This window comes from Globicephala melas, chromosome 10 (genome assembly GCF_963455315.2).
Source record: "Globicephala melas chromosome 10, mGloMel1.2, whole genome shotgun sequence".
NCBI classification, from domain to species: Eukaryota; Metazoa; Chordata; class Mammalia; order Artiodactyla; family Delphinidae; genus Globicephala; species Globicephala melas.
The window spans coordinates 13,781,787-13,807,012 of record NC_083323.1 but is presented as its reverse complement, the minus strand read 5'-3'; the positions used below and the strand labels follow the sequence as shown (position 1 = coordinate 13,807,012).

At 44.9% G+C, this 25,226-nt stretch overlaps 1 protein-coding gene across 1 annotated transcript in view; it reads right to left on the bottom strand.

Moving 5' to 3' along the window:
* LARGE1 (LARGE xylosyl- and glucuronyltransferase 1) overlaps positions 1 to 25,226 on the bottom strand; it is a 587,346-nt gene that overhangs the window by 59,229 nt on the left and 502,891 nt on the right. The window contains 1 exon segment of the mRNA XM_060305895.1: positions 4,004 to 4,159. Coding sequence (XP_060161878.1) covers positions 4,004 to 4,159 — 156 coding nt within the window.

The following is a 25,226-nucleotide window of genomic DNA, read 5'->3' as shown; positions in this document are numbered from 1 at the left end:
ACAGGGACCTGCCGTCTCGGTTTATGGTTGCCAGCTGCGCTTGCGCCCCTGTTCTCAGCGCCCACAAAACAACCCATCTGTCCTCTCCATCCCCGCGGCCGCCGCCCCCGGTCAGAGCCCCATCACCATCTTTTGGCCTGGGATGCGGCAATGGCCTCTAAGTGGTCTCCCTGCCTCCAGTCTCACCCCTTCGGTTCTATTCTCTACATGGAGTGATTTTTCTCAAATGTTAATGTGACCACGATTAAAGCCCTTTGGTGACTCCTCACTACTGACAGGATTAAGTCTAAACTCCTAAGCACAGCCCAGGCCCTTCGGTCGGCTTCATTCTCTGCCCCTCTCCTGACATGCCTCTGCTCCAGTACAGAAACTACCAGCACGTTCTCTCCGAACTCTCTACTTCTTCATTTGCTCTTCCTTTGTGTCTGGTCCTTCATTCTTCCCTCTTATTTGTTCAGTTCATTCCATAAACGTTTATTAAGTGCTTGTTATGTGCCTGCTTCCATTCTAGGGGAGGGCACCCCAGAGGTGAACGGTACAGGCAGAGTCTCTTATATCTGGGGAAAAAACTAGGAAAAAAATGACATGAATCAAATAACTGTGGATAGTAGGTATGCACTGAGGAAAAGAAAATATGGGACATCACAGAGAGTGACATTAAGGGTTACCCGAGGCTGGGGGTGGTCAGGGTGTCCCAGGACTTGGGAAGCAAGCACAAAGGCCTTCCCAAGGAGGGTGGGGGGGCCTGGGGTGCAGGAGGAGCAGAAAGGCAGTGGATGTGGGCTCAGCATCAAGGGGAGTGTTTGGGGGGACAGCTGAGGTGAGCCTCAAAGAAGGCTGCTCTCTCCTTCATGGCCCTCCCTGCACCCGGGCAGACTGTTCTCTTGCCACCCCTGACACTGGTCCATGGCAAGCACCTTCTATAGGGCATATGGGCCAGTCTCCGATTTCAACCACAGTGCCCTGCGTAGCGCCTGGCTGGTGGCCGGCTCTCACACGTGCGTGTTAAACAAGTAAATGCAGTCACAGATTCCGAGAGGGACAACCAAAGACTTCTCCCCTCTGATGACCCACCAGGGGAAGCTGGTGTAGGAGGAGCCGGTGAGGCATTTTTAAAGGGAGCTCCACTTTGTAAGGCATTGAGCAGTGCACCACGGGAATCACCCATACGGAGATTAACTGATGGTGTCAATCTGCAAGGCTTTTTATTTGAGTCTCTTCCGTGGAGGAAAAAAAAAAGGAGCAGGAGAAGAGTCTATATTTAATGTTTGGGGAAAGAGTGCAGAATGGGCACTCAAATATTGATGATGACAACAAATACTGATGTGAGTAAAGAGAACGGAAGGAAAACCCAGAACACAGTGTTTGTCGAGACCCCTAAGGGCTTCCCAGAATCTGAGACAGAGGTCAAGTGCTTAATGGTTTTCCTTCCTCTCTTGCCAGTGGTAAAGAAGGGTAGACGCTGAGGAAGGTATGGAGGGTGACACGGAGAAGGGCTGGAGCTAGAGGCAGCGCCACTGTGACCTGGGGGCCAAGTGACAGAGAGCAGGGGTGGCCGTGTGACCAGTCATCCTGATACAGGGCCAGGTGAGTGTAAGCCCGCAAGAGCTTCCACACGCGCCCTCCCCTGCCATCGGAGCCTAAAGGAATTCTCCTGACATCCAAGATAAGAATACAAAAAAGAATAGTAACAAAACAAAATTCTGACTCTTTAACCCACTTCCAGCCTCCTTCCAGCCTGCCTCCTGGCTACCTGCTGCTCTGCATCTCATGTTCTCCTCCTTCCCCAGCAGTCCCGGGCACACAGGCCATCCTTCAGTTCCTCACATCAAACCTGCCCTACCTCAGGACCTTTGCACCAGCAACTTCCTCCACCCGGTACAGTTGGCACACAAAAAATGACACATAATGAAAACATGAGTTTGGATATATGTATATACTCAGGTTACTATCACCACATTCAAGGTAATAAACATAACCATTGCCTCCAAAAGTGTCTTGGTTTTTTTCTTTGTGTGTGTGTGGTAAGAACACTTAACATGAGATCTACACTCTTAAATAAATTTTAAGTGCACAATACCCCGTGAACTATAGGCACTAGGCTGTAGGGTGGATCTCTGGAACTTACTCATAACTGTACCTTTATAACCACTGAACACAGCTTCCCGTAATGCCCTCTCTCCATCCCCTGGTAGCCACCATTCTGTTGTCAGCATCTATACGTGGGACTATTTTCGATGCCTCGTATATTTGGACTCATGCCTGTATTTGTCCTTCTGTGACTGACTTATTTCACGTAGTACAATGTCTTCCAGGTCCATCAATCTTGTCACAAATGGTACGATTTCCTTCTTTTTTAAGGTGGAATAATATTCATACACACACACACACACACATATATATTTACTATGTATATTTACTACATATATATATATATATTTACTACATTATCTATACCCATTCACCTGTCGATGGACACTTAGGCTGTTTCCATAGCTTGGCTATTAAGAATACTGCTGCAGTGAGCATGGAAACGCAGATATTGCTTTGTGATCCTGATTTCAATTCTTTAGGACCCAGAATACCCAGAAGTGGAATCACTGGATCACACGACAGTTCTACTGTTAATTTTTTGAGGCCCCTCCATACTGTTTTCCATAGCAGCGGTACCATTTTACATTCCACCAACAGCGTACAAGGTTCCAATTTCTCCACATCCTTGCCAACTCTTATTAGCTTTTTTTTGATAGGAGTCACCCTAACAAGCATAGGAAGATATCTCATTGTGGCTTTGATTTGTATTTCCCTGATCCCTTGCTCTTCCAAGGCTGTCTCTTTCTTGAATTTGGGTCTCAGATGAAATGTCACCTCCTCAAAGAAGTCCTCCCTGACTTCATATGTCACTATGTAGCACCTGCCACTGGCTGGTAATTTTTCCTGATAGTTCGTCTAGGTATTAATTGTGTCTCCCCCACTAGAGCGTCCATACCATGAGAGCAGGGACCACTGCCCTTATTTACCTATGAATCCTCAGTGCTCAGAATAAGAAGGCCTTCAGTAAATGTTTGCTGACTGAATGGACCAATTACTTCTGTGTCTAATACTAAGGGTCAAGGAAAGGGCAGGGAGCAAATATTTATCAAGCAACTAACATGGCAGATGCTGAGCTAGGTGCGTTACATGCAGTTTCTCACTTAGTCTCAGAACGGCCCTATAACCGTTTTTTCTTACCTCTATTTGACAGCTGAGGAAACTGAAGCACAGAGAGGTTGAGTAACTTGCCTGAGGTCACACAGGTGGAAATCGGAAGGGACTGAAGCCAAACCCAGGTCAGCCTGACCCCACATGCCCTACCTTTTCCACTACAGTGAGCTGCTGCCCCACATCCTGCTCCTCAGAACTTCAAATCAGTCTCAGTTTTGTTCCTACATGCTGTGTGACCACGAGCAACCTGCTTAACCTCTCTGTGCCTAAATGTCTTCAACTCTAACTGGGGAAAAAAAGAGGGTTTCTATGAGCATCAAATGAGATACAACGTACGAAAAAAATTATAAACAGTGAAGAAACTGGACAATATAGTAGATGTCAGCTATGCCTGTGACCATTTGTGGAAATCTTTTGTGCCACCCCAGTCACTGACCCTGATTCCTGGGTCTCCCAGGTGGGTGTCACGTCCACAAAGACCTCAGAGTTTCCGGCTGTGGAGAGACCCTTTGTCTGTTGTTTCACTGGTGTTTTTGCTCACTCTGATTCCTCTGCTTGGCAGTTCCCTTCTGACTTCACCTAGTCTGGGCGAGCGTACCCCCTTCTGCATCCACAGGGACGAGCACAGAAGTGATCTGCTGATGTGCCTGTCCCCCTGGCCACGGCCCCGAGGTGGGGATGGTGCCTGGCTCCTCCTGGGCCTGCCGCGAGCCTGGCATGGGGGCTGGCGCCGGAGGCCCTTGGCAGACCTGCAGAGAGGCCACTGCTGCCTGCGCGGCCGAGCCCTGGGACCACTCACGTTTTCACTGTTGACGTCAGCCTCGCTGGGGCAGCCGAACAGCTCCCGTCGCAGGAGATTCCCGTCGTACTCCAGGAAGGTCAGGTAGAGGTTGCGGAAAAACTCCACGTGCTTGTTCTTCACCCGCAGCTTCTTGGGGGAGTTCCAGTGAATGACCTGGCAGGTGACAAGGAGGCAGTCAGGCCGGGACGACCTGTGCTTGTGGGAGGCATGGCTGGTCACTGGTCTGAGTACTACCTGGGGGCCTGCCCATTCATTCATTCATTCATTCAAATGCATTCATTCATTCAACATTTGCGGTCCAGGGGTTAAGAGCTAGGGTGCTGAGGCCAGACTGCCTGGGGTCAAATCCTGGTTCTGCTCTAGGTAGTGATTTAATCTGAGGCAGATTACTTAATCTCTCTGTGCCTCAGTCTCCTCATCTGTGAAATGGAATAGTAACAGCTCCTGCCAAGGCCAGTCTCTGAGCTTTCATCTCGTGGCTCCATCTCCTGGCTTTGTGATGCTGAAGCCAGGACTCTGCCAGCCCTGCTTCTGCTGTGTCTGCCTGTTCAGCACCGCCAACGGGGGCAGTGAGAGGGAGACAAGGTCTGGAGGGGAAGAAGGAACTTGCCCCTTCCTGTGTTCCTGTCCCTGCCCCTTTCTCCATGCCAGTGGCGGCGCTTCTCTCCTTCAGCAGCAGCTAAGCACACTTTGCAGTGTTTTTCAAAGCTCCGATGCAGCGTCATGGTCCTTTGTCCCCGTCTGGTACTGTGCCCTCTGGAGCTACCTGCTGACCCCAGAGTGTGGCTTCTGGCCTGGAGCTGTAATAACTCCTACCTTTTCCCTCTGTTCCTTCAGCTCCAGGGGTGGGAACTGTTTCCTGCAATTTTCTATTTTCGCTTTTACAGTTACCAAGTGAACACTTTACATCTAGTTATCATTTTTAAAGATTAAATTCTCTGTTCAAATAATTGGTATGGTTTTTGCCTCCAGCCAGGACTGATGGATGCCCTGTCTCCCAGAGCTGCCGTGAAAAAGCAACTCGGTAATACAAGTAAAGCACGTAAGTGGTAAGGACATGCGCTCAGTACGTGCTGGCTCCAACTATAAAGTGCCTACTGTATATGGAGTTGGGAGACGGTCAGAGGCCCCTGCGGGCAGTGCCTGCCCCTGGCTAGCTCACAGTCTGCTGGGGAGCCATGTCCCCAAACGGGTAACAGGCGGCAATCGTGGAGGGAGGATCAAGAAGACGTGGCAGCTCCAGAATGCTCCGAGAAGCATCTCTCAGAAGGAGGTACCTGTGCTGGGGCTCGAAGGCCCAGCAGGAGTTTCCAGGGGAGACAGGGCCTGGGTGGGGGGGAGGGGGGCAGATGTGGCTGCAGAGGTGACAGGGGAGATCCTGGCCCTGTGGGACCATGTTCTGAACTCAGACTGCATCACTGGAGATTTTTAAGGGGGGCAGGGAATGACTAACTCTGGGTTTTGGGAAGATTACTCTGATTGTAATGGAGAAGATGCGAGTGGCAGGGTGAGAGGGCCCAAAGCGGGACCGGGGACACTAGTTACGAGTCAGCTGTGAAGCCTGGGGGCATGGCTCACCCCCGGGGCTGGGGAGTCATTTCTGAGGGGAACCCTATGTCCCTATGTTGCTCCACAGTGTTTCACATCCACTGTCTTCCTTTAATCCTCACAATGACCCTAACAAGGAATGCAAATTTAAAGATGAAGAAACTGAGGACTCTCCCTGGCGGTCCAGTGGTTAAGACTATGTGCTTCCAATGCAGGAGGTGCGGGTTCGATCCCCGGTCAGGGAACAAAGATCCCACATGCCACAGGGCGTGGCCAAAAATAAATAAATAAATACGTACACACATAAATTTAAAAAAATCAAAAAATTAAAATAAAAAAGATGAAGAAACCATGGAGATGTATCTTGCTCAGGGCCACAAAGCTGGTAAATGTTGGAGCTGGGATTCAAACATAAATCTGAAGAAATCTGATTCCAAAGTTCTTTACTCTGTGGAGAACGGGAGAAGCCACGTTCTAAAGACTGCTTTTTTCACGCTGCATCACATTACAGAAGAGACAACAGAGCTCTCCTCTTCCCCCACTGGCCCCCCACGGCCCTCACCCTCTCCTCGCATGGCGGGACGGACAGCCTATCTGACCATCTGAGCTGGGGAAACACTGCTTTGTAAGACCAAGCCCCTCTCTCAAGGTACAGCGAATAACAGGAAACCTATTTGGTCCAAACCACATCACGGCTCTCCCCTAATCAGCAAAGGTGTAACAAGAGAGCAAGAACCGGGGCTGTCAAAGCAGCCTAGGTCTGAATCCCAGCCATCCTCTTCACTAGCTGTGCGTGTCCTTGGGCATCTTGTTGCATTTCCTGGGGCCCCAATTTCCTCACGTGCAAGGAGGGGATCAGTAACCCCAACTTCACAAAGTGGTTATAAGAGGGTTACACAAATGCCTGGCACAGTGCCTGCATGTCACAGTGGCTCCATATATGTGGGTTCCCTTCCCCCTCAAAGATGGGACCAATCTGCACCACGAGTGCTCTGCCCTCCTTTCCCTCCCGCCAGCAGGAGGTCCACGGCAGCCGTGAGGAGGGAAGCAGGCATCTCGCACTCAGGAGAGGGCAGAAAGGACAGCAGACCCTCCTGGGAACGAGGCCACTTGGCCGTGTTTGCATTTCAGGGAAGGATGAGTATACAATGTGCGATTCTCCTCCAGTGCACTCTGAAGGGTGTGAGAGGGAAGGAGAGGGAAGACTCCCTTGAGAATACACCCAACCCGGGCAGGAGAAGGTCCCGGGCCAGGCATTAAAATAATTGCATGTGAGCTAGTGACACTCATACCCAGTGGGGATCACGTCTTTGCTGTGAAAGATTCTGGTCCTTGCCAAGTGCTGAAGCCAGCAGGAAGGCTGACGGATGTGCGTCTGACTCAGGAAACCTGGGCTTCTTCAACAGGGAACAACTGTAACTAAGGGGAAATCAGGGCTGGCCTATGAGTCCCCAGACAAACAAATTGTCACTTATCATTCACGACTCTACCAGGCACTTTGGAGGCACTGTGTCATTAAATGCTCCAAACGAGCCCATCTGAATCCCACTGTACATTTCACAAAGATGGTACTTGACCTGCCCGTATTGCACAGCTGGTAAGCTGCAGAGCTGAGACACGAACCCAGCTCTGAACCTAAACCCCCAGGTTCCTGACTGCTATCGTGTTCCATGTCAATGGTTGAGCACTTTACAGGTGCGGAGAGGGAGGCCTGCAGAGGAGAGGTGGCTTGCCCAAGATCACGTGGTGAGTTTGGACCAGGTCCGGGCTGGGACGAGGATGCATGTCTCCAGGTACTCCCCGCCCTCCCACTCCAGGTCACCTCTTATCCCATCGTGTCTCATCCTGTTCTGTGTCTGCCCAGGGATCTGGGTTTGTGTATCATCTAAAGGTAAATACTGAGGTTATATAACAAGCGGCAAAGGTTAAAGGAAGGTGGGGGAGAAGATGGTGGGTCACTGGTAGGCCAAGGGGGTTTTAAAAAACTCTGTGAACCAAGCTGCCCTGTAATAGGTAAGCCCACTCAAAGTCTATTAATGTATATTCAGACTTACCTTTCCACCTAGGTTTTTAATCATCACAACAGAGAATACTCCATTCCCCTGTGCTAGGCTCCAGAGAAGTAAGTAATATCTATTGTTTACCTAATACCCATTATATGCTAGACATAGGCCAGGGCTGTTACTGTTGTTGTGTGTGTGTATGTGTATGTGTGGTTTCACATTCCATCCTCAAAACAACCTGCTAACGTTGTTTCTATTATCATCTCTATTTTATAGACAATAATCCTGAGCGTCTCTCAGCTAGTAAGTAGCCAATCCTAATACAAAACCAGGCCTGTCTTACTCCCAAATCTTTTTCTTTCTGCCACATCATTCATTCATTCAATACTAGAATGAGCACCGACTCTGTGCCAGGCACTGATAGGGGCTGTGATCGCAGAGATGGACACAAAAGATCAAGATTCTCTTTCTGGAACCTACAACTGAGGGGAAGAGGCAGACGTTACGTAACTGTCCATTTTCAATTAAAAGTATGACTCGTGCTTTTAAAGAGATGGTAAAGAGAAGTTGTTGGTGATCGTTTCTGGGCTGGGCTACTTCAAGTATAGAGAAACCAAGGTCCAGAGGGAGAAAGTCACTTGCCCAGACTCACAGCAGAGGGAGAAGTGGTGCCCAGCTCTGTCTCCCAGGCCACCACTCCTCCCACTAAACAACGCACCTGCCTCTGAAACTCCAACTCAGGATGAGTATTGCTGATAATTCTCATCAGCTCATGTCTGACTACTGAGAAATGTCATTTCCTGGTCCCTTGAGGGACAGAATCGCCCATCATCGCTGGCTCAGGGCCAGCAAGCTGGTGGTGTAGATGACATACATTGACAAGCTTACACACACGAGACAAAGTGACACTGGGAATGGGCCCAAAATACGTTTTTGCAAGAAGCTGGTAAGTACATGTGAGTCTATGACGCTTGTGAAAACCGATCATAACTTTTTCCACTTGCTGGGACACATCAGCACAGTAATCGTTATTATTGTTAATATTAGCAGCTAACATATATTGGATGTCTGCTATGTGCCAAGCGCTGCTCTAGACAGTTCATTCGTCATGGCTCATTTGTACTTTACTTAATACTACAGGTATATTCTCATTATCCCATCTTACAGGTAAGGAAAGTTCAGCCAATTGCCCCAGGTTACACAGCTAGAAAGTGGGAGAGTCAGGATTCAAACCCAAAGAGGTAGAGACATGAGGAATCTCTCTCTCTCTTATTTCTCCCATGTCTGTAATCATCAACTGACTGTTTACAGCAATGAACATGAGATTCTCAGAAGATTACAGGATCAGAAGTGAAACCTACTCTTCCCTCCCAAACATAGGCACGGCACCATCCCGGGGATACGAAGGCTGCTGGGGTGATTTAGGACTTCTCATATACATGGGCTGAACCTCCAGCTTGGGAGGAAGTAGAGAAGGAGGCATCCAGCTTGCATGGCAGGTGGGCTGCAGAAGCTACCAGGCATCAGGGGTCCCAGGAGTGTGATCTGATTGGATCTGAAATGTCTGTAAAGGCTGAGTATGTGTACAGACTTGCAGTCAGCCTGCAATGAGCCTGAGAAATGGATGAAAATTGATTACTGTCCAGGAAGCTTAAACATCATCCGGGAAGACAGCAAAAGTCAACGTGATTAAAGGAGAAACGAGAGACTATCACCTATCAAGGGCGCAGGAAAAAGCATTTCAAAGACAGAAACAAGACTCAGTACAAGGACAAGGCTGTGGAAGGAGTTTAGCCCATACGCCGGCTTCTCAAGTACTCGGAACCCACAGGGCTCCTAAAAATAATTCTGATTTCTTGGCCAAAGTGCCAAGATATCAGAACCTGTGTGCAAATGCCACGTGAATAAGAACACGGGGCTTATGTGTTCCCAGTTACTGAGATAAGGGGTATTTGGAAAATGGGGCTCTGTCTCGAGACCTCCACTGACTTTCTTGGCTCATAGAATAACAACTGTCCTCTTCAGACTGGCAGTGAAGCCTGTTGCAAACTGGTTCCCACTTCCAATTCCAACTCTAACTCCAGGCTAAAAGAACTTCCTGGTATTTCTTGAACCTGTCTTCCATGACTCAGTGCTTTTGCATATGCCTTTTCCCCCTCCTTAGAATATCTTTATTTCTTCTCTACCATATTCATGCCTGCTTGTCCTTCACAGCTGAGCTCAAATGCACCTCTTCTGTAACTCTTTCCCTGACCACTCATGCCAGAAGGTTGCCTCCTAGTAGTCTTTCTCTCCACTCTATTCTTCATTCCTAAAAGAACATTCATTTTGTTTGTAGCTGCAATGTCCCTAGCCCCTTTGAGCGGCTCATGATCCATTTCAGATCCAAGCACTCGTGATGATTCTTCTCTCTGATTTCCCAGACTCCCTTGCAGCTAGGGGTGGCCATGTGACACAGGATTGCTCAAAAAGACACACGGCAAAGCATATATTTGATTTCTTAATCACAAGGTTCAGATAAGGTGCTGTCTTCCTCCCACCCCACTCACCTTCCTGTTGTGAACAGAGATGTGATGACTGGCACTCTGACAGCCATCCTGTGACTGTGAAGTCAACACACTGCTGATCTACAAACCAATTCTACAGCTGCTTACTCCAGGGCTCTTAGGAAAGAAATTCAAACCCCCTATTTTATTTTAAGCCACTACAAATTGGGTTTTCTGATTCTCACTGTAAGCATTCCTCATATAACACCTAAGGCGGTTGCTGGGCCCTTCCTCAGTACGCCACAGGCTCTCGTACTGAACTCTATTAGAGAACTCATCGCATGCTCTGGTAATTATTTATTTACATTCCTGCACCTGGCAGCACTGGAATATGAATTTCCGGGCCAGCAGGGACCGTGACTTATTATTCTTCCTGAGTGCTATACTGCCTGGCAGGTAGTTAGTATTCAATAGCTGCCCTTTGGTTCAAGAATGGAAATCATGATGATGACATTCTCAATAATCCTCACATTCTGTCTGTCTATAGCAAATCAGTTATAAAAGCCCTATTCATGTGGGCTTTCAGAGAGAGAAACATATTCCTCTTTTCTTCATCTAAGGGCCAAACAGCTTGTCATTTTCTTTTGAAGGAATTTAAGCTCCCTCTGTTCTTCCCTTGTCTGGTATTTCAGGGAGAAGGACAATGGTCTCAGAAGTTCCTTTCCTTGTCCTCTTCAGGATTATGATATATGCTACAAAAGGATAAGCACACGCACCTGATCCCAGCCCCAGCTCCAGCTCTTATCCGCTAGGTGGCCTGCACATAGTTACCTAGTATCGTGGAGACAGTCCCTCACCTATAAAAGGGACATAACAGCAACCGCCTTGCAGTCTGTGGTCAAGCCCAGGACTGATGGGTTGATGGGCATGAAGGCATTTCACACGTGCTCATTAAATTACAAAATAAATCTGGTTTTAGACTTCATGAGTCATCCACCTTACCAATGAGGAAGGCTAGATGAAGACAGGAAAGGAAAGAGGAATAAGACACAAGACTTAAAGGAGGAATTGCAGGTGGAGGCAGCCTGGGGCAGAAGGGCAGGATGGGCACAGACAACACAGCCCAGAGGAGACGCCACGCCAGGGGCCAGGCTCCTCCTGGCTGGACCTCAAGGAGAGGCCCGAAGAGGGGGCTGTTCAGAAGGGAAAGCACTAAGGTGGGTTTAACACACTGGGCAGAGATTGGAGAGTGTTAACAGGCAGGGGAGCGAGGCAGATGTCACCCTTGCTTCTTCCCAACTCTGTCACCCAAACAGCTTAATGTATCTGAACCTCTATTTTCCAATCTGTTCAAAGGAAACAATAATAATACCTGTTTCAGAGGATCAATGAGACAAGAGATGTAAAGGCATCCACCATGGAGCCCAGAACAGACTGGTGCTCAGCACGTGCGTGTCTTGGGAACATACGTGCTCCGTTCCCATGGGATCTTCTCTAAAGTGATGCTGTCCCTCAGTCTGTATTTAAACCTAGACTGTAGGTTCCTTGAATGCAAGACTTGTGTTTGTCCAACTCTGCATGCACAGTGGCAGGTCCGGTCAACGTTTGCAGACTGCCACGGAATCCACTCCAGTTCTTTTCTTCCCTCCACCAACTGCTAAAGACTCTATTCCACCTCTCTCCCTTCTCCTTTCCCATTCCTGACAATTACCAGGTAGTGGCTATTAAATAAAAACAGTGTCCTTGGTACTCAAGACTTCAGGCCACAGATGTTCTGTGACTCTTTGCCTCCTTTTACAAAGGTTCCTGTGGTTCCTTGATTTTTTACAAGTCCCGGAAAAAAAAAAAAAAAATCTTCCCAGACAAAAACATTACCCAGGAAAGGGGAAGAAAACAGATGAAACTCAGTGATTATTTAGTGCCCTCATCTGGAAAACGTAGACACTTAGGCCAGTGCATGCATCCGAGGCCCTGTCCTATAGCCTGTCGTTTCTTGTTCTGTCACCCGTAACATTTCTTATTTTTCCCTGCCTGAGGTGCTGGACGTTGTAAAGAGGTGAAAAAATGAGAACATAAAAATAGATATCTTTGATAATACTCAAGGCTAGAAGGGTCATGAATCCGAGAAGATCCTGCTCTGTTCTCTCACGTTCGTCACGTTTAATGTTTCTGGTTCTTTTGCTATATAATGGGGGTAGCAATCAATTTGAACTGGATTCTGGCCTGTCTGAAGAATTCCGAGGGACCGCTGAGAGCAAGGAAGTGAGAAAGCGATGCATTCAGTACAAGCATCCTCCATGGCGTTGCCTAATGCGGCTTCTCTGCAGTCACGTGACCTGCGGATGGTAACCAGCCCAGTGCGCTCCCTCTCTAAGGCATTAATTACTAAGACTCTATTCACTTTCACAGAGTCCCCACAGGGTCCTCCAGGGAGTGTCTCTGTTGATTTGAGGGCAAGGAGGACAGAGGGAAGTGGGTTTCACCTCTAGAGACAGGCAGGGACCCTTCAGCTGAACGATTCTACCAAGGTTGGTTGAGAAGCCAATTTGGTGGAATGTCAGTAATGCCCCTGGGGGTGGGCACCCCGTGATTCACTGCTTGGAAACTCCAAGAAGGCAAACTGGCTTCCAGGATCCCAGCAGGCATCTTCTGTAGTGGCCCGCTGTTGCTTTTCCGTGTGCTCTGCACCCTTCCTTCACAGATCAAGACCCTGCCTTCTTCCGATGATTCTAACAGGGCTACCGGTCAGGCCTGACCTGCTACAGCAAGGGCGTGTGACTCAGGATGACCAATGAGACATTTCAGACCGTTCGTGGGCATGAGTCCCGTGAAGGGTCAACAGAGTTGCTCTGCAGAGTCATGGAAGGAAAGAGGGTCTCTCTTTTCAGTATGGGATCATGTGTGCTAGTCACTCTTATGTTCCCTTGCTTTGATTTCTTCATAGCATGTTTTCCTGCCTGAAATGACCAGTTTGATCATTTGTTGTCTTGTTTGATATCTGTATTACACTAGAATGTAAGCTGGGGAGAGCAGGGCCTGCATTGTCTGGTTTTCCACGTATAACCCGTGCTTGGAACAGTGCCTGGTCCACAGCAAGCGAGCAACATGTATTTGTTGAACGACGAAGCTCTACATACTGGCTGGGGAGGCTGCCAGAAGTCACTCTGCCATGACAGAGAAAGCAGAGGCAGAAAGAAAGCAAGACAGAGGGGCAGAGAGAGAAGGAGAGGGAGTGAGGTCTTACGTCATTTGAGCTCCCATATCTAACTGTGTCAGTGCAGAGCGCAGGATACTGAGCCCTCGCATACTGAAACGCACTGAGGAATAAACCCGGCTAAGTGTTCTACCAATCAGACTACATCTATTTTAGTGCATTTGTTAACATTATTTAATGATAACAATAATTTTAACTCAAATAACTCATAAAATGAACAAAGGATTTAAAAAGAGCCCTGCATTATTATTATTATTAACCCAAAGTACAAAATAAATACATGTGAGTCCCTGGGGTTATGAATACATGATTTAAGAAATAAATATAATTGGGGGAAAGAGACAAATCTCCCTAGAGAAGAACCCCAGTGATGTACGTGGATTCTACCCCCTTCCCGGGAAGTGAAACTTCATCTCCTCACTTCCAGTGTGGGGTAGATAAGTGACTCACTTCCAAAAAAAGAAGAAGGAAAGGGAACCACAGTAACTTTACAGTGGAGAAGCCTGAAAAGACCACCTTAGCGAAAGAAAGGTGGTTAGCAGCCTTAGTAGTAACATGGGTGGCACAGTACATGCCTTGGAAGTATCAAGGTCAGTCATGAAAAAACAAAGACAGACTGAGACACTGTCAGAGACCAAAGGAGACTCAGGAAGCAGGAAGTGAATGGAAAAACTGGTGAAATGCAGCTAAAGCCTGACGTTTAGTAATAGCAATACAGCAATGTTGGTGTGTCAGTTTTGACAAGTTCACCATTGTTACATAAGACGTTAACATCAGGGGAAGCTGGATGGGGCACATGGGACTCTACGTACTATGTTTACAATTTTCCTGCACGTCTAAAATTCTTCCAAATAAAAGTGTATATTAAAAACACAAACCAGTTCTACAAAGGAACGAGAGGTTGAGAATACTAGTAACACAAGCTTTTGGGACCAGCAAGAAAACAGCTGAGCTGACACTTCTGCTCCCAATATAAGCTCTTCCTTAGCTACATCTCCAAGTAGAGAAATGCCCATCTAATTAGATCTGACAAGAAGTTGGCTGAAAAAAAATTAAATCCTCAAGACCATTTCAAAAACCATTTATAACCATGATCGTTACGGAAGAACTTCACCCCAAGTGTGTATTATGCCTCGAGATATTACTTAATGTGAGTACAGACATGCGTGATGAGCAAGACATTTAAAAACAAAGCATCCAGGATATAAAGACGAGCCTCCATGAATTTTGGATGACGTTTAAAGTCTTGTGAGAGTCAGTCTTGGAATTTACAATGTTTCACTAAACCCCATGAAAAGAGTTCTGCAGTCTCTTTGGAGATTTCATACATCAAAATGAAAGCTAATAAAATCCAATAAGGAAAACACTTGTGTTTCCTGCCTTGGCAAAAATGGCTGGAAAAACACACAGAAGACAATCTGGTAACAAATGAAGTAAATTCCTGGGTCAGCAAATATCATAGGAAGAGTCCTAGAAAACAAATGATGAAAGCCTGGAGAAACTAGGATTAAACCAAATTACATGGGTGATTTGCTATAGAGTTAAATCCAAGTACAGAGGATTCTGACACGCGTCATCTTATGCTATTTGCAAGACTCTGTTTAGAAAATGAAATACACAAAGAACGACTTTTCAGTGAGCAGTAAAGGAAAGATGTCCTGGGGAAGTGATATTCTGAGCAGTGAATTCCTACTTTAACGATGGTAATGCTTTATGGAGCGTGCATATGTGGAATGACTGAAGGTACAGCTGCTTTAGCTGGAATAACGAAAGGATACCAAGAAAAGTTACAGAGGGAGTGCCCCACACTGAATTCCTTTACTGTATCACTGATGGTCAAGTTTGCAACAAAACACTGGAAGCCAGTGTGCATTAGTACTATTAGATGTCGTTGATTTGGTTAACTTTATAAAGACAAGACTGAAAATATAGAATTTTTACAATACTTTCTAAAGACATGAGGAATGACAATGAAAATCTTCTGTCCAACATAGAGCTTAGCTGGTTAACTCATGGCAAAGGACTTATAATAAATGGCATACGTAAAGACGATTTATGCATTTCTGTTTTTATGAAAAAATGGTTGTCGGTGGTATGCTATCTCATGCTTTTGGGAAAAAACACACACACCTGAATCTGACCCTTCAATGTAAACGTGATGAATGGAAAAGTAACTGCTTTTACAAAGAACCTGTAATATAGATGGAACTTTTAGAAATAAATATTTGAAATTGTTTTCCTCATTATAGGGATTTTTAGGCAAAAATGTTCCGTATCAAATCCCTCATTTCCACATTCCTAGAAACTTCAGTGGTTTGATGTCCATAATTACCAAATACTGCTTAGTTGATGGTCCCCTCTCTCAGAATCCTTTTCCTTCTTAATAGAGCCCAGATTATCCAGGGAAATGTTTCTTAGAGTGCGCTTCTAAAGAACCTGTTCCACAGGGCATTCCATGGTCATGGTGCTGGGTGTTGACATAGAATACGTGGGGGAAATGCTGGGGAATCAATAAAATCGATCAGATTTCCTTGCTGCAGGATAGCATAATAGGGTATCTGGTACAGTATATGGTACACGGAACTCCTCTCTCCCCACCCCTCCCCAGCTCTCCTCTGTTTTAAAGAAATCTCACTAACAGTTCTTAGAACTGTTTAGATATATACCCCACCAAGTGCTATTATCGAAGGGCGAATTCTCCAGAGCCATGGCCTTGCTTCTAGGGATCCTGTTGATGTTTCCAGGAATAAATGCATCTGAACTTCATCAGCTATGCGTAACCAAGCCAGTGACGGAAAACTTAAATCAATAACCACCAAAGGAGTTCAGTTCTAAAAACTACCACATAAGCCAAGAATGGGTGAGTGTTGAGGCAAAGACAAAAGACTAAAGCTTAAAGCACCCAAAGTCCCCTCCACTGAGTGGGTCGTTCTCCAGCACAGTATCAGGGCACAAGATGATGAGACACACACCAGTGCTTAACCCTGGGCAAGCCGTTTCCCCTCTGTGGGTTCCTGTTTCCGGTCTGTGGAATGTGAGCACTGGAATGGATGAGCAAGAAGATCCCTTGTTTACAGGTTTTGCCTGTAAACTAGCTGAGTGAAAATTACCCCAAGAGAGTGGGAACAATACTGACAGATTATTAATAATAAGAATTCAAAAAGAGTCATGTACCCCAACGTTCACTGCAGCACTATTTACAATAGCCAGGATATGGAAGCAACCTAAATGCCCACTGACAGATGAATGGATAAAGAAGATGTGGCACATATATACAATGGAATATTACTCAGCCACGAAAAGGAATGAAATTGAGTTATTTGTAATGAGGTGGATGGGTCCAGAGTCCATTATACAGAATGAAGTAAGTCAGAAAGAGAAAAACAAATACCACGTGCTAACACACATATATGGAATCTAAAGAAACGGTACTGATGAACCTCGTGGCAGGGCAGGAGTAAAGATGCAGACGTAGAGAATGGACTTAAGGACACAGGGAGGGGGAAGGGGAAGCTGGGACGAAGTGAGAGAGTGGCATGGACATATATACACTACCAAATGTAAAATAGACAGCTAGTGGGAAGCAGCTGCATAGCACAGGGAGATCAGCTCGGTGCTTTGTGACCACCTAGAGGGGTGGGATAGGGAGGGAGGGAGATGCAAGAGGAAGGGGATATGGGGATATATGTATACCTACAGCTGATTCACTTCGTTATAAAGCAGAAACTAACACACCATTGTAAAGCAATTATACTCCAATAAAGATATAAAAAAATAGTAAGAATACTAGGCATAACAGATACATACTACTGTATATAAAACAGATAAACAACAAGGACCTACTGTACAGCACAGGGAACTATTTATACTCAGTATCTTGTAATAACCTATAATGGAAAAGAATCTGAAAAAGAATATATATATATATATTCAGTTTTGCTGTATACCTGAAACTAACACAAAACTGTAAATCAACTATACTTCAATTAAAAAAAAACACACAAACAAAAAATACTAGGCTTACTACATGTCTCATAACCCCGTACTAATATATCACCCCTTTTCATCTTTACATCTCCTCTATAGAGTGATTACTGCCCCACTTTCTCAGATGACGACAAGGTGAAGAAAGGGTAAGTAGCCCAGCGACAGTCCTGCAGCCTAGCCCACAGTGGGTACTCTGCAGTTTGCTGGGTGAATGGGCGATTCCCAGGTACGAGCCCTAGAGCGATGGTGCCAAAAGACAGACTACTTGGACAGGGGCCAGCTGCCTCAAATTTAATCCCAGAACTCCTCGGGTTTACCAGCCGCAGCAGTGCACAGAGACAAGAAAACACTTCCAGTCCTCGGACTTGGGTCATGCAAGGAAATCGAACAGCCACTGGCCTGAAGTTAAGAGAGGTCTGGCTGGAAGGCGGTAATTCTAAACTTTAGATCTTCTTCCCCAGAGCAACTGTTTTTCCTTCCTCAATCCATCCTAATCCTCCAAAATCAACCTTACCGTTCATCATTCTTAGTACCCTCTCTCTGCCTTCCCCTGCCTCATTTTTCACTGCAGCCAGCTTAGCTATGGCAAGCTCAATACGCTAATACACGGTGGCCCCCCCACCCCGTCTTCCTCAAAAGATGTGAAATCTGACACCTCTCTAAGTATTATAAAATGTTTTAAAACTTGAGTTATGTGCTACTCCTTTTATGCAAATGCTACAGACTGCCTCTGGAACACACATCATTTCCCCATATGGATGGCAGGTTTTCTCTTGGTTTTCCTCCTCTCCTTTAGGGTTCTTCTTTTAAGTGCACGCAGCTCCCAATTCAAAAATTCAGGCTCTGCGCCTGCTGCTTCAAATTCACATGTTCTTTCAAGGAGAGAACGTTATATTCGGGGTCTCTGTTCTGGAGTTAGCCCTCAAAAACGCACTTAATTGAAAGAGGGCTCACACAGATTAATCCTATAGAATCATTATCTCATGTAAAATACTTCCCTGGGAAAATACATTCAGGTGGGAACTCAGCCCCAAGTCAGAAGAAAGAACCTTGGACTGAGAGTAAGACAGACACGAGTTTGAATCTCAGCTCTGTCGTATTGAGCTGTGGGATTTGGGGCAAGTAAGTGACTAATCTGTACGATTCTTAATTTTCTGATTTATAAAACAGACTGAACAATATTCACCCTGTGAGACTTTTGTCAAGATTAAGTGACACCATACTTGGAACACCATTCCCACCCAACTGATCTGGAATATGCCATTTCATCCTTTGGGGTCCTGGTCACAGGACCAGGACCCCAAAGGATGAGATGTGTTTCCTGTCAATCCCAGAAAGGGATCAGTACATTCTGGGCAGCTGTTTCTCTAGCAATGGCGTGGTCCCTGTTGCTTGCCTACCCAGCATCCGGTTTACTCTTTCTAACTTGCATGTGAGTTTCCACTCCTCATTCTCCAGGGCTCTAAGTAGGGGAGGGACGGAGGGAGGACTGTGGAGAGGGCCAGCCTGGGTGGATGTGAGGGCAGAAGATGAGGAAGCAGCAGAATCTGGATATCAAGATTCAGCTCAGACCTCCTATAGAGATCCCTCCGAGATACAGGCTGCGTCACGCTCCCAACTAGACAGGGCTCCTGCAGCCGCCCTCAGCCCCCTTTACTTCCCTGCTTCACAGCACTTAGCAGGCTGCACTGGGATTTTCTGTTTCCTTACTGCTTAATTCTAAATAGTCTGTAACCTTCCCAAGGGCAGGAACCATGGGCTTACTCAGCCCTGGGCTCCAGTAACTCTCACAGACCTGAGGACTGGACCCACTGCTTGCCACTTCCTGGCCATCACCCACTGTTTCTGACCAGGGCTTCCTTCTCTAACAGACAGTCTACTACAGACTCAAGGGCTAGACACGATTTCCTGGAATCTCGCGCAATCTCCCGGCTCTAAGCCAGCACACAGCTTCTTTGCTGGTCTCTTGAGTGTGCGCTCCTGGTGAAGGAATAAAAAGCCGCTCCTTTGGGTCCTTCTCTTTTAATTTAAGACTCAGCCAGGGAAGCCTGAGTCATCAAGGTTTAGGACTGAAGAGAAAAAAATGGAGGTCTTTGAAACATAAAAGACTGAGGTAAGGTCAAGTGCATTTCTATGGAGCACTCAAGGGGCCTGGCTGAGAACCGGGCCAAGAATAATGGCCTCCATTTTATCAAGGATTTTGTAACTGAGCCTGAGAGGTTAAGTGAGTTAGTCAAGTCCTTCAGCTGGTAAGAGGTAGAACTGTCAGAATTTACAGGATTGCTTGGCTCCAAAAGCCTAGATACTTCTTCTGCCTCCTCAGTGAAACCACTCCTCCCCTTAGATGGTCTCTTAACCTATACTCAGCACAAAGTTGTCAGCTGACACCCCGGGCAGGCTAGATGCCAAGGCTGGTAAACTCCTCTCTGGCACGAAGTGGGAGCCTGTGTGCAGCTACACCTGAGCCCTATGTTATCAGGAGGGAGCTGTGTTTGTTACCAGATGTGTTTTTATGCCACTTCAAATGTAATTGGAAAGGAAATTAAACATTCTTTGAATTAGGTGAGAGTTGCTATTTCCACGAAAGGCAAGATAAACGTTCTGGAACAACTCGATAAAAAGAAGTTCCTAAAAAAAAAAAAAAAAAAAATTGGCTGTCAGACTGGGCATGGGTGAGATGACTCTATAAGAGTGAGGGAAATGCAAAAGTCCAGGACTGCCCTTCACTTGCCTTATAGCAGTCCTTAAGTTCCTGCTCAACTTGAAAGGACCCCGAGAACCATAGAGGACACAGATGGAGGGTCACTTAAGTGACCTTACAGCACAATCAGCCACAAAAAGACCTGGCCCTGGATTTGCCCCAAAGGACAGTCAAGGTTAATAGAGTTTTGTAAGACTTGATTAAATTGACGTTTTCTATCAGCTGACCCAGCACAGGTCCCTGTGGATCCCACAGGTGAGCTTCTTAGATTGGCTACCCTTTGGGGCAACAGAGTGTGAGTTGATGGAGAGCAGAGCTCAGGGTACCCTGGATACTCCCCAGGGAGGGACATAATAACTAGCAAACAGGAGGTTCCTTCATAGATGTTGAACACAATGAAAAAAAGTGGGGGAGGAAGAGAAGAAAGAAAATTAAGAGGAAAGAAAACAACAAAGATACACCTTTCCCTGGAATCTGAGGCCCAGGTTGGCCTGGAGGGACCTACAGAAGAGCTTGGACCAGCTCTTCATCAATGTCCAGACCCTGATATGACCCAGAGGGTGGTGCTCAGGCCTTCCAGTCTCTCTCCCTCATCCCCTAAGCCTCTCCCCACCTCCAGGGCAGCTCCCCTTTCATATACTGCCTGTATTTTAGGGTTCTGTGTCAGATTTTGTTAGATAAGCTATCAGTGATAAAATGACTTCTTTTTTAGGTTTATCTAAGAAGATATGGATTAAATTTGGTTTAAATCTATCTTCATCGTTTTGTCATTTGATGGAAACTCCTCTATTCACATATAGAAGAGGCTGCCAAAGGGGGTTCACAAATTATTTCGTTTGATAGGTTCAAAGTGACAATAATTAAGCAACACTAAGCAATGCCCAAGAGGCACAGCCATCTGCTACACCAGCACCTAAACTCTACGTGACCAATGGCTTTGTCTGTTTAGTTTCCTGCGGCATCACTAGGACCTGTAACAGTACCTGGCATCTAGTAATCACTCAATAAATACGGCAGCATGAACACATTGGTATGTACGTGGTGGGCAGATGGGACATACACTTGGAGACCAAGCTTTGTTGGCATCTACAAAACATAGAAGTTGAAAGTTTGCAAATGAAGAGTCTCCTCTAATTTATGAAGCTTTTCCTTTTCCTTTTTGTGGCTGCCAATTTAGAGGTGCTCAGAAATCATGCCAAATATACTGGCTTATGACTGGTTTCTTTAATGAAACTCATACTAATCCTCCTAAAAACAATCAACTTCATAGGACACTCGCCGGTCCCTCCACCCCCAGATTTTTCTTTTTAATTTAATTTATTTGTATTTAATTTTGGCTGTGTTGGGTCTTCGTTGCTGTGTGCGGGCTTTCTCTGGTTGTGGAGAGCGGGGGCTACTCTTTGTTGCAGTGTGCAGGCTTTTCATGGTGGTGGCTTCTCTTGTTGAGAAGTATAGGCTCTAGGCGCGCGGGCTTCAGTAGTTGTGGCTCACGGGCTCTAGAGCGCAAGCTCAGTAGTTGTGGCGCACAGCCTTAGCTGCTCCGTGGCATGTGGGATCTACCTGGACCAGGGTTCAAACGCGTGTCCCCTGTACTGACAGGCGGATTCTCAACCACTGCGCCACCAGGGAAGCCCCAGATTTTTTTTTATTGTGGTAAAATATACATACAGTTTACCATTTCAACCATTTTTAAGTGTATAGTTCAGCGCCCTTAAGTACATTCACATTGTTGTACAACCATCACTGCTATCCATCTCCAGAACTTTTTCATCATCCCTTACTCAAACCCTGTACCCATTAACTCCATATTCTCCCCTCACCCCAGCTCCTAGTAACCTTTATTCTACTTCCTGTGTCTATGAATTTGAGTATTTTAGTTATCTCATATAAGTGGACTCATACAATATTTGTCCTTTTGTGTTTGGAGTATTTCACTTAGCATGTCTTCAAAGGTCATCCACGTTGTAAGCTGTCAGAATTTCCTTCCTTTTTCAATAAGGCCTGCCAAGGTTTTTAGTTGCACTGATTTTTGTGGAAGTTTATTGTTTTTCTTTTTGATATGAAAATAAGACTTGAGGGCTTCCCTGGTAGCGCAGTGGTTGAGAGTCCGCCTGCCGATGCAGGGGACACGGGTTCGTGCCCTGGTCCAGGAAGATCCCACATGTCGCGGAGCGGCTGGGCCCGTAAGCCATGGCTGCTGAGCCTGTGCGTCTGGAGCCTGTGCTCCGCAACGGGAGAGGCCACAACAGTGAGAGGCCCGCGTACTGCAAAAAAAAAAAAAGAAAAAAAAAAGAAAAAAAAAAAAGACTTGAGCTTTTAAGTCTACTGTGCCACTGCCTAGTCAAACAATGCCATTTGTTATGAGGACACATGGCCTGACGTCAATCTGTCACCATTTGCCCACTGGTAGCTGGTGGAGTGCTTTCTGCAGGAAGTCATCCACGTCTCAATTTTTGACCAATTACATCCAAGCCCTAGATTGTAAAATAGGTGTTACTTCAAGTTTACAATATTGTGCCAAAGTGTTTTCCCAATTTGTTTGTATACGTTTACACTCCCATCAACAGTACAGGAGAGTTCCTACTGTTAAATGAGACTTCATTAGTACCACTTTTTCAATTATTTGTGGTCTTAATTTTCACTTCCCTGATTAACAAAGAGGTTGTACATCTTTTCAAGTGTTTATTGGCCATTATCTTTGCAATTCTGTGAAATGAATTCATATTTTACACATTTCTCTTCAAATTTTTTGTATACTTTGTTTACTAGTCCTTAGTTGTATATGTTGAAACTTTTTTTTCTTTTCTCTTTTTGATGCCACTTTGATGGAGTTATTAATTTCAACGTGGTTGAATTCACTGACCCTTTCATTTATGATATATGCTTTTGGTGTTTTCCTTATTCTAAGGTCATAGGCTAATTTCCTAATTTTTAAAAAATCAACATTTAATTTGGCCTTTCACTTTGAAGTCTCTAATCCATCGGAGTAAGTTTTGTATATGGTGTGAGACAGGGACCCATTTTCAGTTTTTCCTGATTATCATACATAATCAGCTGTCTCAACACCATTTACAGAAAATTACATCCTTTCTCCAATGGCCAGCAATGCCACCTTGTCGTGTATCAAATTTCCATAAGTGTGTGGGTGTTCGTGGGCACCCTACTGTTTTCTTTTAATTATTTAGCAGAACCCTAAGCAAATGCTCAGCAAAAGTTTGCTGTAGGTTTTCAGTAGATTCTGTTCATAAGAGGTTTTGTCACAAATGAATATTTAATTTTATCAAATAATTTTCCTGCATCTATTTAGATAATCAGATGGTATTTCTCCTTTAATCTATTAACGTGCTAAATGACACTTGTGGATTTTTTTCAATGTTAGATCACTCTTGTATTTCCTGGAATAAACCAACTTGGCCATGATGTATGATCTATTTTATACATGGCTGGATTCAGTCTGCTAATATTTTGCTTAAGATTTTTACATCAGTATTCCTGAATGAGATAGGCCTGTAATTTTCCTTTCTTGTAATCTCCTTGTCTGGTTTTGGTATCAAGGATATCCTGGCCTCACTGAATGAGTTGAAAAGTGTTCCTCTTTTCCTATTCCTTGGAAAAGTTGACTAAAAACTGGAAATACCTTTTGATTAAAAAAAAAATTGGTAGAACATCTTCTTCTCACTATCTATCTAGGGGTACTATTTTCTTTGTAAGAAAGTTTAATGACTAGAAAATAATCCAGACTTTATATTTTTTTAAGTCAGTTTTGATAAATTATACATTTATAGGAATATGTTCCTTTCACAGTTTTCAAATTTATTGACATAATATTGTTCACAGTATTCTCTTATTATCTCCTATAACTCTGCTTTATCTCCTAGAGAGAAAGTTCCACATGTGAGAGGCTTTTGTTTGCTTTAATCTTTGTTGTATTCCTAGAATTCGGAAGAATCACTGGGCTCAAAAACATTAAGAGATTGAGTAAATGAATCTGCATTTATATCTTCTTGGCGAACTTTTTGTTTTTAAGTTGTGACCATCTCTGTACCTACCAATGCTTTGTCTGATATCAAGATAGTCACCCAGTTTTATCTGGGATGATATCTGCCTGATATTCTTTTCCCATAATTTTACTGTCAACCTTTCTGGGTAGTTTTGTATCAGGCATGTCTCTTATCAATAGCATATGTTGAATATTGCTTCCTAGTCAATCTGACAACCTATCGTCTCACTGGCAAAATTAGTTTATTTGATTATTGATATAGCTGGACTTATTTATATCATTTTGATTTCTTGTTCTCTATTTCCCCCTACTTTTTCTATGCTCTTATTTATTTTTCTTTTCTTGCATCTAATTCTTCTTTTAAACGATTGAGGTATTTTGGTTGGTTATCTTGGTTTTTCTTATTCCATTCCATCTCACCCATTTTTTCCAGTTCTTTTAGAGCTTAACCTTGAAATGTTAGCGTGCATACCTAGCTTAGCAGCTAAATTTAATATCTCATCCCCCTCCTCAACAAAGCAATGACCTCAAGGAGTACTTTAATTCTCATCACTTCCCTCCTGACTTACATGATGTCACTGCCTGATAATTTAGGTATAATGTTTTTAAACAAAGAAATTACATTATTATTACTACTACTGCTATCATGTAGAAACTGTTCAGAGTTTCAATACATTTCTTATTTGTTTGTTCAACATTCCTTTTTGAATCTGAAATCATTTTCCAAAGGATTCCAAAGTACATTTTCCTTTGGACGTTTCTTTGCATAAGTATTTTGGTGGTAACTTCTCTTTGTTTTTACTCATCTCGATATTCCTCTCTCATGTTTGAAAGATTGTTTTGCTAGGTACACAGTGTGTTGTTATTGTCTCTCAGAACATTGAAGATATTCTTTCTACTCTTTTCTGGCTTCTGCCATTGGAACTCTCATCACACATGTGGAATTTCTTTGTAGAGAATCTGTCTTTTCTCTTTGGCTATTTTTAAAATCAGCTTTCTTTAGGGTGATGCAATTTCACTACTGTAAGTCTAAATATGGCTTTCTCTTTACACTGCTTGGTAAACACCATCCTTCTTGTATCTATGGATACCTTTTAACAGTTCTGAAAAATTCCCATTCACCACCCCCATCCAATGATGCCTCACTTCCAATTTTCTCTTTATCTCCTTCTGATAATCTAATCAGACATATCCCAATACCTTAACTTCCCTTTATTTTTCTACCTCTTTTTTTTCAGTGTGCGTGTTTTGGGTAATTTCCTTAGATATTTCTTCCTGTTC